Genomic DNA, 14,093 nt, shown 5'->3' with positions numbered 1-14,093 from the left:
CGGCCGTTTTGGGTCTTAAAGATTTAAAGAAATCCTTCTTTGGGTTCTTTTTGGGTGGGTTCTCATCATCTCTGTCATCACTATCGCTTTCCGGTGTTATTGCTTTTAAGCTACGATCAAAAAATTAAAATAAAATCCAATATTATTTTAATTTCATAAAAATATAGTTACTTAAAAATAGATGAAGGCCTGTCGGTTCCAACCCGGTCGCACTCATCTTGAAATTCATCTTTTAATAACATGATGGCTTCTTCTTGATCTTCACCCTTAATCCAAGAGAGTTTAAAACGGGGATGCAACATACTTGCTAAACGCAGTTCTCGATCCAGGAACATATGGCTGAACCGTTTAGTAAGTCCATTGCAAAGGGCATTTATTAATGCTTTCGAGTGCTTTATTCCGCTGTATTTTTTTTACTTCTCTTACTGATTCTGTAATACAGTTAGAGAAGGGAGGAGATATCCAATGGAAATATTATTATCTCCTTGCAGAATGTCGAGAGCGTTGGCCACAGGTGTCATAATTTTGACATATTCTAAAACAAATGCTTCTTCCACAGATCTTAAAGGTGTAACATTGAAGTGCTTGAAGATGTCTGTTAGTTTCTGGTGTTTTTTTTAAAGAAAGTTCTTCACTCTTTTAATTGCACGGTAATAAGAATTCCATCGAGTGTCATTTGGTGTAACAAAAAGCTTCCCAAGTTCTTTCTCAATTACATCTGAAAACTTGCTACTTCTAGATTGTTTGTTCCAAACTGATCTCGGTTTTTGTCAAACGCCGATTGGACGCAAGCATCAGAATTAAAATTAAGAGTCTTTGTTATAGGGAAAAAATCTAGTTCTTCGTCCTCTTCTGAAACTTTGATCTGACTCTCTTGCAAATTCTCAGGATGGCTGAAAGAGCTGTCAGACGAACTTGAAGTTGATAATTCAATTTCTTCCACTGCTTTCAATGTGTTTGTACTTGAGGTGGATGTAAGATCTTTCTCAAACAATCGAAAAGCTTTAACGAAATTGCTACCACTGTCAGTAACAGTTGCAGTTAGTTTTGAAGTTAACTGAAACTCATCGTGAATGGCCTCTAATTCTCTGGCAATAATATCGTACGTGTGTGAAACTTTGATTCTACGAACTGCAAGACATGCACTCTTCCTCTATAATAGAAATTGTTAAAGCTTAAGTAAACAGTTTTGTAATATCTATTTACTTAAGTATTCACCTACAAATTGGAATCAAGCCAATGCACTGTCACACCAAGGAAGCTTTTTCGTCGAGTTGTCCAACAGTCAGCTGTTGTGCAAGCGTATTTAGCATTTGAAAGATCTTTCATAAGTTTTTCCTTCCCTTTGGCAAAAAGGGCATTCACTTTATTGGTGAAGAATCTTCGGCACCTAATCTGAATTTTACTTGCTAGCCTATTTACAAATTTTCGAAAACCTTTCTTTTCAACTGTGTACATTGGCAAAACTTCCTCAATCAAATAATCCTAGAGATTAAATAAATTTAATATAATTGCTTAAATGCTTAATACAAATAGTGACAAACCAAGATTGTACCGTCAACAAGAGACTGAGGCAAATGCCTATTGTTGTTATTGCTTCCATCAAATGAAATTTCTGGCTGGATTAAAGATTTTGACTTTTCTGGGACAGTTTTTGAATTGTGTCCTTTTAAGCTATGTAAGTTGGTACATTCTTGAATATATTCAGGAAGTCTACTTGAGTGTTTTTGTTAAAATAAAAATAAATTTTTTTATTATTATTGAAAAAAAACGTGTAGAAATTTAATGGTAACCTTAACGTGTCTCTTAAGATTGCCCCTAGAATTTTATGCACTTGAGATGGATTTTACTGGTATACATCCTAGACACTTGTAAGACAACATTTTTTTCCCGATGACAGGGCCTACTAATTCAAACGTTGATGATGGCACATTAAGAATCTTCTTTGGAGTGCTTGCTGTAGCAGACATACTATTTTCCCTGAAAAATAATATATCTCTTAAAAAAGGAGCAATTAATACCATACATTTTATAAGCCTACAACTCAAAGGATGTTTCACTTGATCTTTCATCAGATTCTCCTATTTCTGGCTGATAGATTGTAGTAGGTGTCTTTGGCAATCCCTGCGATTTTCTTTTAATTCTATTAGAGGTGAAAACCAGCATAAAATAAATGATGTAAGTAAAAGATGGAAACTTATTATTTATTACCCCGTTCTATTCGACATAGTAGTTCTTGATAAAAGAATTATACGTTCTGGAAATTAGAGAACAACTTGTTCTCTAATTTCCAGATTAATCCATACATAAAAATTTGGTTGTTTTAATTCCTCAACATAAACGTATAATCAGTGAGCAAATAAATCTGTAAGAATATTTATACTTGTGAACGATTCTGATAAATTTAATTTTCGATCATAATTTTCTGTCATGACCTCAGGCATAATTTTACCTAAAGCATTTTTTTTAATGTCTAAAAATAAATGTTTTAAATTGATTTCTGTATTTTTTTTCGTATTTTATTAATTGAATGTCGTGTAAGATTTAAAAATTACTTTTTATAGTTTTTGTGATTCCAACATCCAACTTGAAAAATTGAAATTCACAATTGGCTTCAGTTAAGTTACTTTTTAGCAAAACATTTTCTAGTTTTATTAATTTAGTCCAATGTGCTTTGGTTTTTGGCTTCCGCGACATGTTGAATTCACAGTACAAGTCATCTTAGACGGATCACACGATTTTACTTCGACTTCAGGAGTATAACAGACATCTGACAACAACTTTCATAGAAGAATAGTAAAATACAGAAACTGCTATACAGTAAGGAGAGTTGATACTATATTTATGAGTGAAACTCAACTACTCATCCAGAATTTATTTTTATTTTTTATATTTCTTTGTCCATAGGATTTAAAAACAGACACCTGAAAACCTTACATTGAAGAATATTAGGATAAAAAAAAGTTACTGTTATACACTATGGTGAGTTGAGACAAAAGTATTGTGTCAAACTAAACTACTCGTAAAGAATTTCTGCTAACATCTTTAGATATTGTAAAGGATTTTGAAGCAACAGTATGGGGCAATCAACTTTAAATCCTTACTTCTTATACCTTACTCTGGTTTGTTTGTCAGTTCAAATAGTGGTCAATTCAAACATTTTGTTAATGAGAAATACTCGTCAAGATTCGCACAGCAAACCAAGTTTTTGCCTAAGTTATGTGATCCAGATGAATAATACCTTCAGGTTGAAAAAACAACACACTTGCAAACCTGGGAAGAACGTGTCACGCGACGCTTCAATCATAATGACGTCTAAAAAACAAGGAGTCGCAAATCCCCTATTAAGTGCCAGGGAAGTTGTGGAAAGAGAAATGATGGCTGCTTTCACCATGGATCCAACAAGTGACCAGCCCGTAAGACGTAACTTAATTCGAGTCGTTCAAAGAAAGAAAATGGCACAGTTTTTGAAAAATCCAATAGATCTTCATTTCAATTAGGGTACTTAACTTACATTATACTTACTTACATTTTAAATTCGGATTTGTTATGCATAATCGTTATTTTTTTAGCAACAAACGAAGCCGTCACACCGAAATCCTATTTCCGTGATGATATCAAGATTTAAACTCCCAAACGATTTGCCCGCCATCTGGTTCTTTGCAACCGACCTCAAACTTAATCTTCTGCGTGAAGCAAAACGGTGGTACGGCGACGGTTCCTTTTTTATATGCCCGAAACCATTCTACCAAGTGTTTGAGATTCATGCTTTCATAAGGCACGGTGATTTGGACAAATAGGTTCCACTTGTTACAGTACTGATGTCAGGCAAGACAAAACAAGATTACTGTGCCGTCTTCAGCTCAATCCTTGACCTACTGAAACCAGACATCTACTATCCTAAAGTAAAAGAAATCATGTTGGATTTTGAAGCGGCAGCTTGGCAGGCTTGCAAAGAAATTTTTCCAGGTGTGAAACCCGTTGGATGTTTATTTCATCTTAACCAATCATTTTACAGGAACATTAAAAAAATTGGTTTGGCTCCGCTCTATCGAAGAGATAAAGACATTAGAAAAATATGCCGAGAACTTCTAAGTCTTTATCTTCTACCTCACAATAAAATTGAAGGTCGGTTCAATTATATTAAAGAAAATACCACTAATGACCTTGTTCTTCGTTTCTGCTGCTATATTGAAAACACATACATCAATAGTATTATTTGGCCTCCTTCTTCAAGGTAAATATTCATGCAATTCGTCAGAACTAACAATAACGTTGAAGGCACGCACAACAATCTAAAAGTCGTTGTGGGTAAGTTGCAATTTCAAAATGTTAACTATCAAATACTAAAACTCTAAAAGAATTTTTTATTTTCAAGGTTCTGCATTTACTAACACTGTAAAATTTCTTTCCCTCATGAAAGAAGTAGCTGACAAAATAGCATTAAAGTAGTATTAAAAAAGGTAAACAAGAATGCAGAATCGATGCAATACCAGCTCTGCAATCTCTGGAATTCGTACTAAAGGACAATCAATCCAATATCGTCTGAAAAACTTTGAGAAGAATTGGGTAAACTGACGAAAATTCACTCAAAAGCTCAACTATGGGAATGAAAATGTAAAAACCTAGGCAGAGGGGAACCGGAGGCGACAAAACACACAACATAGGTCCGGATGGACCTTCTTCTTACTTGACAGCGGGTTTCTTCCGAAGAGTAGACGCCAACAGTACCGCAACTGGGAGAATGCTTAATCAGTTCACTATAAGCCAAACTCCCGGTGCTAGTCCCGTGGGTGAACGCTCACACGACGCACCTATTCACCCACGAGCCCGTAATGGGGAAGTATTTAAACAATGGTTGTTCACAATCAAAGATTCACACAGGTTAATAAGGTTTAAGACGAGCGAGTTACAAAATGGGGTTCACAATAGGAATCTGTTTTCGATCCGGAAGGAACATTCGAACTGAACTGAGTTGTCCTTTTTTCACATCTTATAAGAGAGAGAAAACGTCATACCTCTTTCCGCTTCGCAACGTCCGGATGGCGTTCGGGTTAAGGACGGCCCGACCTTCCTTACTTTCTCTCTTGGTCGTACGGCCGTCGTCGACTTTAGAGTTGGGACCTTTAATTGCCCTTGGTGCTGTCGACTTCGACTTTTCTTTACACTCCCCTCTCGAATTACCTTCTGGCAGCTAATTCGAGACGTTCTCGTGGTGGATGATCGGCGTCGGCGGTTTCTGATGCTTTGCGGGATGCTTCAGTTTCTAGGGGATAGAGTGACTGGATAGCGTAATCCGAGCAACGGCCCGTTGAGCGTCGTAATGTGACAGACCGGATGCGGCCGTCTCGTCCAGGATGGAGGTGGGTGACAACGCCTACTTTCCAACGAAGTCGTGGCAGATTATCGTCCCTAATCATCACTATCTTCCCAATTCGGATAGGATAGGGAAAGCCCGATCGATCCCGCTGAGTAAAATTATTTAAGTCCTTCAAATAGCCGGTCGTCCAGCATCTCCAGCCGCGATCGAAAATTAGTTTTTGGTGTCGCAATCTTTTTGTTAGCTGCTCCGCCCCTTCAATGGCTGAAAAATCTGGCGATATCCCGGTTCCTGGAAGAGCAGATGAGCTTCGTCCGATGATTAGATCGTTAGGTGAAATGCAGACGGGTAAATCAGTCGGTGAGTCCGTATCTCGCGCTAGTGGCCGGGAATTGACCATGGCTTCGATCGATTTCACATGAGTCCACATTTCTTCAAAATTTAGGCACTGGAACCCGAGGCTTTTTTTGAGCGTGTCTTTCACTACACGAACCAACCGTTCCCAATACCCTCCCCACCATGGAGCCTCAGTGGGAATAAATCGCCATTCCATACGTTTATTCGCGAGGAATGCGGCCAGCCGAGGACAGCTCCTTAGATTGTTTAGAAGGCGGGCGGTCTTAGCGAAATTTGTTCCATGATCAGACATTAGCATGCGGACTTCTTGCCTGCTGGCAATTAGTCGCTCTAATGCGAGAAGGAACGTATCCGTGGATAAAGAGCTAACTAGCTCTAACTGCACAGCTCGAGTCACCGCGCATACAAATAGGCACACGTACACTTTAGTCGTTTCTTTATTCTTGCTGAAAGGACGCACATAAATGGGACCCATAAGGTCAACTCCGGTTGTTAGGAAGGGGGTAGACTCGACCAGCCGTTGAATGGGAAGATTTCCCATTGGTTGAGAAAATGGGCGCGCATGGAATCGGCGACACCTTCCACAATTTCCGATGACCTTTTTTATTTGCTGCCTACCTTTGATTAACCAGTAGTCTTGCCGTAGTTTATCAAGTAGCAGGCTAACTCCTCCATGTAAACATTCCACATGGGTCTTCCAAATTAACAATCGCACAATCCGATCGGCTGGACAATTGTCGACGACGGGTAGAAGGATTGGTGGTGCTTGTTCTTCAAACTCGTACCTATCTACAAGGCGACTGGTTACTCGCATAATACCATTAGCATGGTCGAAGAGAGGACGTAGAGTTCGAACAGGGGATGACTTAGAGATCTCTTTCCTTTGACGGAGAGTATTGAAATCGTTCGGGTAGGCCGACATTTGAGCGCTTCTGATCCAAAATAGCTCAGCTTTTTCAAGTTCTTGGGCCGTGAGGCAGTCTAGTTGAATAACCTTATCCTTGTTTACTCTAACCGACTCCTTTGCCTCATTCCCCGCAGGATCGCTCTTTGCGCACTCCCCCTTCTTCCTGTTGCGCAGGTATCTGAAAATCCAGGCGGTGATCCTTATCACGCGTAGAAAGGAACTATATTTCTTGAGTGAAAACAACTCGGGTTTCACGGAGACTGAGGTGGTGGTGGTAATGACTCCTTTTCTTTCTTCATGGCTGATCGACTGTTTAGCGGATTCGGACAATTGAGGAGGCAGATAATTAGGCCACTCTTCGACAGGCTTCCGTAGCCATTCGGGTCCGTCAATCCATTTCTTGCAGGCTAGTAGCTCAGTTGCCGAACACCCTCTGGAGGCAAGGTCAGCAGGATTTTCTTCTCCCGGGCAGTAATGCCACTGATCTGGCTGGGTATACTTCCTTATTTCTTCAACACGATTTCGTACAAAGGGTTTCCATCTGTTGATGTTCCCTTTGATCCAGCCCAGAGTTACAGTTGAGTCGCACCAAAGGTTTTGAGTAGCTTGAGGAAGAGAAAGAGCTTCGATTACGTAATTCACCAGGCGACTAACCAATAAGGCTCCCATCAATTCAAGTCTTGGTAGAGAAATCTTCTTAGTTGGGGCTACACGCGTTTTGCTGACCACTAAATTAGTATAGAACGAATCGTTGAACTTGCTTCGAGAATAAACCACCGCTCCATACGCCTTTTCGGATGCATCACAAAATGCATGAAGTTCAATTTTAGAGGAAGGATTAAATTCCAGAAAGTACCAACGGGGAACTCTTAATTGCGCTAATGCCGGTAATCCAGCTACCAATGCTGACCAATCTTGATGGATATTTTCTGGAATAGGGGAATCCCAACGAGTCCCACTTTCCCAGAGTCTCTGGAATTGCAATTTTATTAGTAGAAGAACAGGGGACGTAAGGCCCAGCGGATCAAATAATCGGGCGGAAATACTTAACATTTGTCTTTTGGTTGCGCGAACGGGTATATCGGCTACAAGCTCAGCGATTTTTATCGCATCAAAGGTCCAGCAATCTTCACTCGGACGCCAAATGACTCCCAACACTTTCGATTTTTCTTCACAGCCGATGGGACGCGACAGTTCGTTATCAATGGGCGTCCTTCCGGCTTGGAGCAGAGTACTAGTTACAGCTGGATCATTTGTGACCCATTTAGTCAGTTTCATGCAGGCACCATTAAAGGCTTTAATAATTCGTTTTATGATCCTCGTCGCTTCTTCTGTAGAGTCCGATCCAGCCAGGAGATCGTCCATGTAGAGCCGTTCTTCTATATAGCGAGCCAGAGATGGATCCATATCTCTGGAAGTACTCAGATGTTTTCGGATGACGATGCGAAGTAAGAAGGGGCTGGGAGAGAGACCAAAGGTAACTCGGTTCCATCGGAACATAACGGGTTTCATTTCCTTTGTTGATAATTCATCTATCCATAAGAACCGGAGGGCATCGCGATCTTCCGGGTTGACTTCCACTTGAAGGAAGGCCTTCTCAATATCTCCCACCCAAGCCACACGACTCCAGCGAAATCGTAACAAAATCGCTAATAATTCTGGATTTAAATTTTCGCCGGTCTCTAGACAGTCGTTCAAGGACAAACCGCTGTCGGCTCGAGCAGAAGCGTCAAAAACTGGTCTTATTTTTGTAGAAACCGATTCGTTACGTACGACTGGACGATGGGGCAAATAAAACGTAATTCCTTTTATTGGTTGATCCGGTGACTCAACCTTACTGATAAATCCTGCTCGTAGATATTCCATCATTTGTTAATGATAAGCCTTCAAAAGTTCAGGGTTCTGGTGGAGTCGAAGCATTAGTCTATCAAACCTCCCTTCTGCTTGATGATAATTCGACCCAAGTAAATCTTTTCTATCCAAGCGCCATGGTAAAGGTACCGAATAGCGCCCATCGGATCCTCTTCGGATTAAATCTTCAAACCCTTCTAGAGGATTGGGCTCCTTACTGCCTCCGTACGGATCGATTATCCCGAAATGCTCAACATCCCAGAATTTTCTTAAGTCGAAATTCTCCTTTTCATTAGCGGAGGGTTCTACTACGGAAGTGGACGCGACAGGGAGCGTGGAGATAAGGGACGTTCCAGGTTGTTTTTCCCGACCAAACACCAGCCATCCGAATTTACTGGATACAGCCAATAATCCACTCCGACACTTTATTGTTTTGTAATTAACGGTTGAGCGGCAATGGTCTGCACCAATTATCAGGTCAATCCTAGCAAGTTTAGAAGAGGAGGTTGCAATCCGCAAGTACACGATCTGCCAACTCGGCTACAGCGTAGGCTTTTGGAGCTGATAAATCCGCGCACAATTCTGGCCCTAATAGTGCATCCATCTTGATTAATTTACTCCCTTCGGGTATACCGCTTACAACGAGTAGGACGCGACGAACTGCGGAAGGTTTCTTCACTTTTCTTGATCCAAACGGACAAATCGATATTGTCTCAACACCGCTTTCCTGAAGACCCAGTTGATCAGCCACAAATTCAGTGGCGTAGGAACGTTGGCTTCCCTCGTCGATAAGACACGTGATCTTAATAGTCTTGTTCGTTCCGTAAAGAAGAACAGTTGCCGTTTTCAAATAAACTTCTTTCTCTTGAGGGAGGGCGGCATAACAGGCTGTTGAACCATCGTTGCTTGAGGATGAAGGTGGGGGATCGCCTTTTTTAGCTTTATTCGGGACATAGGCCGTATCGCGACACAAGGTGATGTGATGCCGACGATTGCATTTTCTGCAATTTGGATTGCGGCAATTGGCTGCCTGATGCCCCTTGTTCAAGCATACAAAACATCGCTTCTCCGTTCGGACTATTTCTAGCCTTTTTTGTAACGGTAAATCACATTTGAAGGGGGAATGGGCTGCGTGACAAAAGCAACATTCGTTGACCTGAGTGCGGTGAGTTCCGGATTTGTTTAAAGCCGCAAGGGCGGCTACAGACGGCGTTATTCGCATCTTTTTAGATTCCATCTGAATCATCGGCTCCTCCGCAGCTTCCCTTTTCCGATTAATCAGCCCGGATGATTGGCTCCTTTCTTGACTAGTCACTTCTCTTCGAATAAACGCCAAAACATCCTTAACGTCCGATTCCTCCTTGTCTGCTGAAAAACGGTACCAAGCGATACGGACGTTTCTTGGGAGTCGATCAACAAAAAGGGAGACGAACGGTTTCGCATAATTTGAATATGGGACTCCAAGGCTCTCCAGACTGCGTATACGCACTTCACCATTGATCAAAAACTGCTTTAAAGCTAGATGGTTACCTGGAGGGACTGCGGGTAAGTTGTAGAGGTACCGATAATTCTCTTGAATAATAACTTCGGTTGAGCCGTAATGCAGTTTTAACAGATCGATAGCCGCGGCATAGTTGGCACTGGTTAATGGCAACCCTTCAATAATGGACGCGGCTTCCCCTGTCAGCGCTTCTTTTAGTCTGATGAATTTTTCTAGATCAGGTAGGACTGGTTGGTCATGAATGGCTATCTGATAGATGCCCCAAAATTCTGGCCATTTGACCGTTTCGCCCGCAAAGGAAGGGATTTTAGCTGCCGTCAGTTTAGCAATGGCCGTGGCCAAGGCATTCTGGGAGGTATCCGCCGTACTTCTACTGGGGGCAGAGGAACTGGATGCTTTCACTCTTACCTTCTCCACGGCTCTTCGAATTGCGAGATATTGAGTCCGACAGTCTTCCATAGAGTTAACACGTTCTTCCAGATGCTCGACCTCGGACCCGTTAATCACTGTATCATACAGACCAATTAAGGTATCCCATTGAGCCTCTAAGTTCTCTAAAGGTTCGTCAAGATCGGCCGGTTCAGGCTTGCCAAGTTCCTCACGAATAAGCTCGTGAGCTGCCCGGAACCGGTTACTGTAAATCTCGATTAGGCGCAGATCTTTCTCCATTTTCTGCAGAATAGAAAATATTATTAAATCTTAAAAGAAGGATTCAAACAAGAATGTCATCATCGTAATATCGTCGTTGGCTGGAAATGCGTCAAAATGACGTTCTAACCACTTAATCATGTTGGTACATAGGAAAGCCGTTTTTTTTTTTTTTTTTTTTACCGAAAATAATTCACAATTTTAACCCCCAGTCTCCGTTTGTTACAAATAGCCATATGAAATACCCAGACCGAAGGAGAATAGACACTATTCCCTTCCGTTTAGAACTTTTCCTTCAAGAACCGCTTTAATATATGGGATAGAGAGTTACTCTATATCACACCGTGTTGAATTTCCTAGGGATTTCTCAAAGAACCGTCTTGTTTGTTTTGTAGAGACTCCCACTGGGAACCGTCTTGTATTTGTTAGCCTTCTATAGGCACCGTCTTGAATTTGAGTAGATCCTTCCCCTCCGACCTAAAACGAGCTTTCCGGTTCGACGGACCATGTAAAAACCTAGGCAGAGGGGAACCGGAGGCGACAAAACACACAACATAGGTCCGGATGGACCTTCTTCTTACTTGACAGCGGGTTTCTTCCGAAGAGTAGACGCCAACAGTACCGCAACTGGGAGAATGCTTAATCAGTTCACTATAAGCCAAACTCCCGGTGCTAGTCCCGTGGGTGAACGCTCACACGACGCACCTATTCACCCACGAGCCCGTAATGGGGAAGTATTTAAACAATGGTTGTTCACAATCAAAGATTCACACAGGTTAATAAGGTTTAAGACGAGCGAGTCACAAAATGGGGTTCACAATAGGAATCTGTTTTCGATCCGGAAGGAACATTCGAACTGAACTGAGTTGTCCTTTTTTCACATCTTATAAGAGAGAGAAAACGTCATACCTCTTTCCGCTTCGCAACGTCCGGATGGCGTTCGGGTTAAGGACGGCCCGACCTTCCTTACTTTCTCTCTTGGTCGTACGGCCGTCGTCGACTTTAGAGTTGGGACCTTTAATTGCCCTTGGTGCTGTCGACTTCGACTTTTCTTTACAGAAAAAATGCACCAGAAGGGTTCAGCAGAAGAACGTGTAGAGTCAAACTAACTGAAAACTGTCAAACCTTGAAGAGATTGAACTATTTCAACTATGGGAATGGAGGAGATATTGAACAATTTACTATCCAATAAACTAGTCTAAGCACTCTGCTGTTTTTATTTTTTAATTAAAGTTTGGTGGTGGGTGAAATGCCTAGCGGAAGTCGCACTACCAGCGCTAAAATTATTTTTTTATTGGACCATTCAGGCCCACTTTTGCGACATTCAGGCCCAGGGCCCGAATGTAGGGGACCGAATGACTGGGCCCGAATGACGTCCACCCGTGCTTTAGATATTGAATACGATATAATAGCAACTATATATTGCAATCAGCACCTCCATCCTAACTTCTCATACCTTCTTAATCATGTTTTTGTTTGTCAATCAAACAGTGGTCAACTCAATAATAGTGGTATTGAGAGTAAAAAGGCAATCATGTCATCTTAAGCATCAATTTATTGAATTCCACCACCATTAGTGTTCGTAAACAATGATGATGATCATTTTATCAAAATGGTCGAAAAATTGAAGTTAGATTTACATTTTTTTTTCTATAATTATTGCAAAATGTTTTAATACCCGACTTTGCCATTTTTCTATAATTATTGCAAAATGTTTTAATACCTGACTTTGCCATTCTCATTACCATTTCTGTAGTTCCAATCGATTTTCTATGCCAAGCTTGAGCTACTTGTTCTGGTAAGTTAATTAAACTAAATTAATGTAGCTTAAAAGAAATTTACTTTGTATGGTTTTAACGAATACTGGGTCCATTGCTTCTCTCTGGACAGCTTCTTTTTTCCCCACCCAAGGTGAACATTTTGTGAACGGTAATGAATTTATATAAATAAATCGATTTAAAAAAGGGATGAATAAATCGATACTCGTTATTTGTTCCAGTTTCAAAACTGCAGAATAGCTAGAAATGTATTGAGATTGAAACCATTTAAAAACGAAATCTTAGTTGGTAACTCATACATACGTAGCATGAAACACTACAGTTAAATTGTAAAGGGAACTGGCCTCTAAAGTATAGCTAAGAGCTGGGGTGTACATTAGGATTTAACAGAACATGTAAGTCCGCAACACTAGGACAAATTCTCCGGATGCACACGGAAAACGTTATTGTCAAAAATTTGAAAAAAGTAGAAAAGATTGAAGGATATGGTATTCGGAGCATATGGAATGAAGCATAGAGAGTCTTTAAAGCATCAATTGATGTTTGGCCAGCATGGATAATTTCTCCTTCTGAAACGACGGAAAAACTTGCAGGATGTTGGATACTCTCCACGCAGCAAATAAAGGGTGACATAAGCAGATGGGGCTTGTGCTCTTTAGAAATTTCAAAAAATGTCATCGTTCGCCTTAATCATAATAAATAACGTTCATAAACAAATAGTTAAAAAACTACTTTCAAATAAATTACCTTTATGAAGCAGATGACCCGTTCAACTATTGCAACTTTAGAGATCACTTTAATCCTTTGAAGGTTTAGGACGAGTTTTAGCAGCAATATGAGAAGCTTTTTTTATTACCTAAACATAACTCATTTCGTCCATTACTCCTCGGTAATTCGTTTCTAACTAAAAGTAAATCAATGCGAGATCTTCCTTCCCTGCAAAATCTCGGTATCACACGCACTCAAACGCACATTATAAAGCCATATGGTGACACAAATTTCGGCAAACATCCTGATCCACGTATTAAACAGTAAGTTGTGTATGTATAAGACCTAATAACTAGCAACTGAAAACAAATAGAAGCTGAGATTTGTTCTGCCACAAACCCCATGCCCGGTAATGTAAAGCTCAAGCATGCAAAACTCATGCCTGGCCTCAAAACCCATAAGCGGCCACGAAGGAATAGGCCACAAAACAAACTGTACACACATGACATTAACCGATGTTGCACGAATTCATTAATTAAGTGATCACTTACCTTGACTTCAACTGTACTTTCCCTTTTTCTGTTTTCCAAGTAATCACGGTATTCGCTTGCTTTCCAATCGCCGAGAATATCAGCCATCTTTCTGAAATCACGAAAAATATCATTCGTTGTTTTTTAATGCGATAACTCATCGCCCATTAGGGAAATATTGGGAACATAATAAGATTTTCCTTGGCTTCCTAACCATAGCTTAATCACTTCTCTTCGTTGTCGGGTTGATTCAACTGCTTTCTGGAATGTTGTTTGGTGAGTTCTTTAATTTTTCTATTTGTATATGGGGATTTTATCAGGGAGAGGATGTGACAGGAGAAAAACTCGGTCTCGTCATTCCAGAACCGTTCTCAATACAGTTTCTTCGAATTCACCATCACGAAACCCATCATGGTTCACCAAGATACGATTGGCAATCCGGAAAAAAGGTGCGTTTAAGCTACAGTATCACTAAAATATTTTCGAAGAAGTA

The 14,093-nt window shown here is 40.7% G+C and overlaps 1 protein-coding gene across 1 annotated transcript; it reads right to left on the bottom strand.

The window, feature by feature from the left end:
• Nucleotides 1-5,180: 5,180 nt before the first annotated feature.
• On the bottom strand, nt 5,181-8,453 carry LOC124322807. The gene has a single exon (XM_046784300.1). The coding sequence runs from the start codon at nt 8,451-8,453 to the stop codon at nt 5,181-5,183; it is 3,273 nt and encodes a 1,090-aa protein (XP_046640256.1).
• Nucleotides 8,454-14,093: the final 5,640 nt, after the last annotated feature.

This window comes from Daphnia pulicaria, chromosome 1 (assembly GCF_021234035.1).
Source record: "Daphnia pulicaria isolate SC F1-1A chromosome 1, SC_F0-13Bv2, whole genome shotgun sequence".
NCBI lineage: Eukaryota > Metazoa > Arthropoda > Branchiopoda > Diplostraca > Daphniidae > Daphnia > Daphnia pulicaria.
Note: the sequence above shows the minus strand (reverse complement) of the source record. Positions and strands in the feature narration are given on the sequence as shown.

Excerpts from the sequence above, each read along its gene's own strand:
- LOC124322807 (XM_046784300.1), bottom strand. The coding sequence starts at position 8,453 with ATGATGGAATATCTACGAGCAGGATTTATCAGTAAGGTTGAGTCACCG.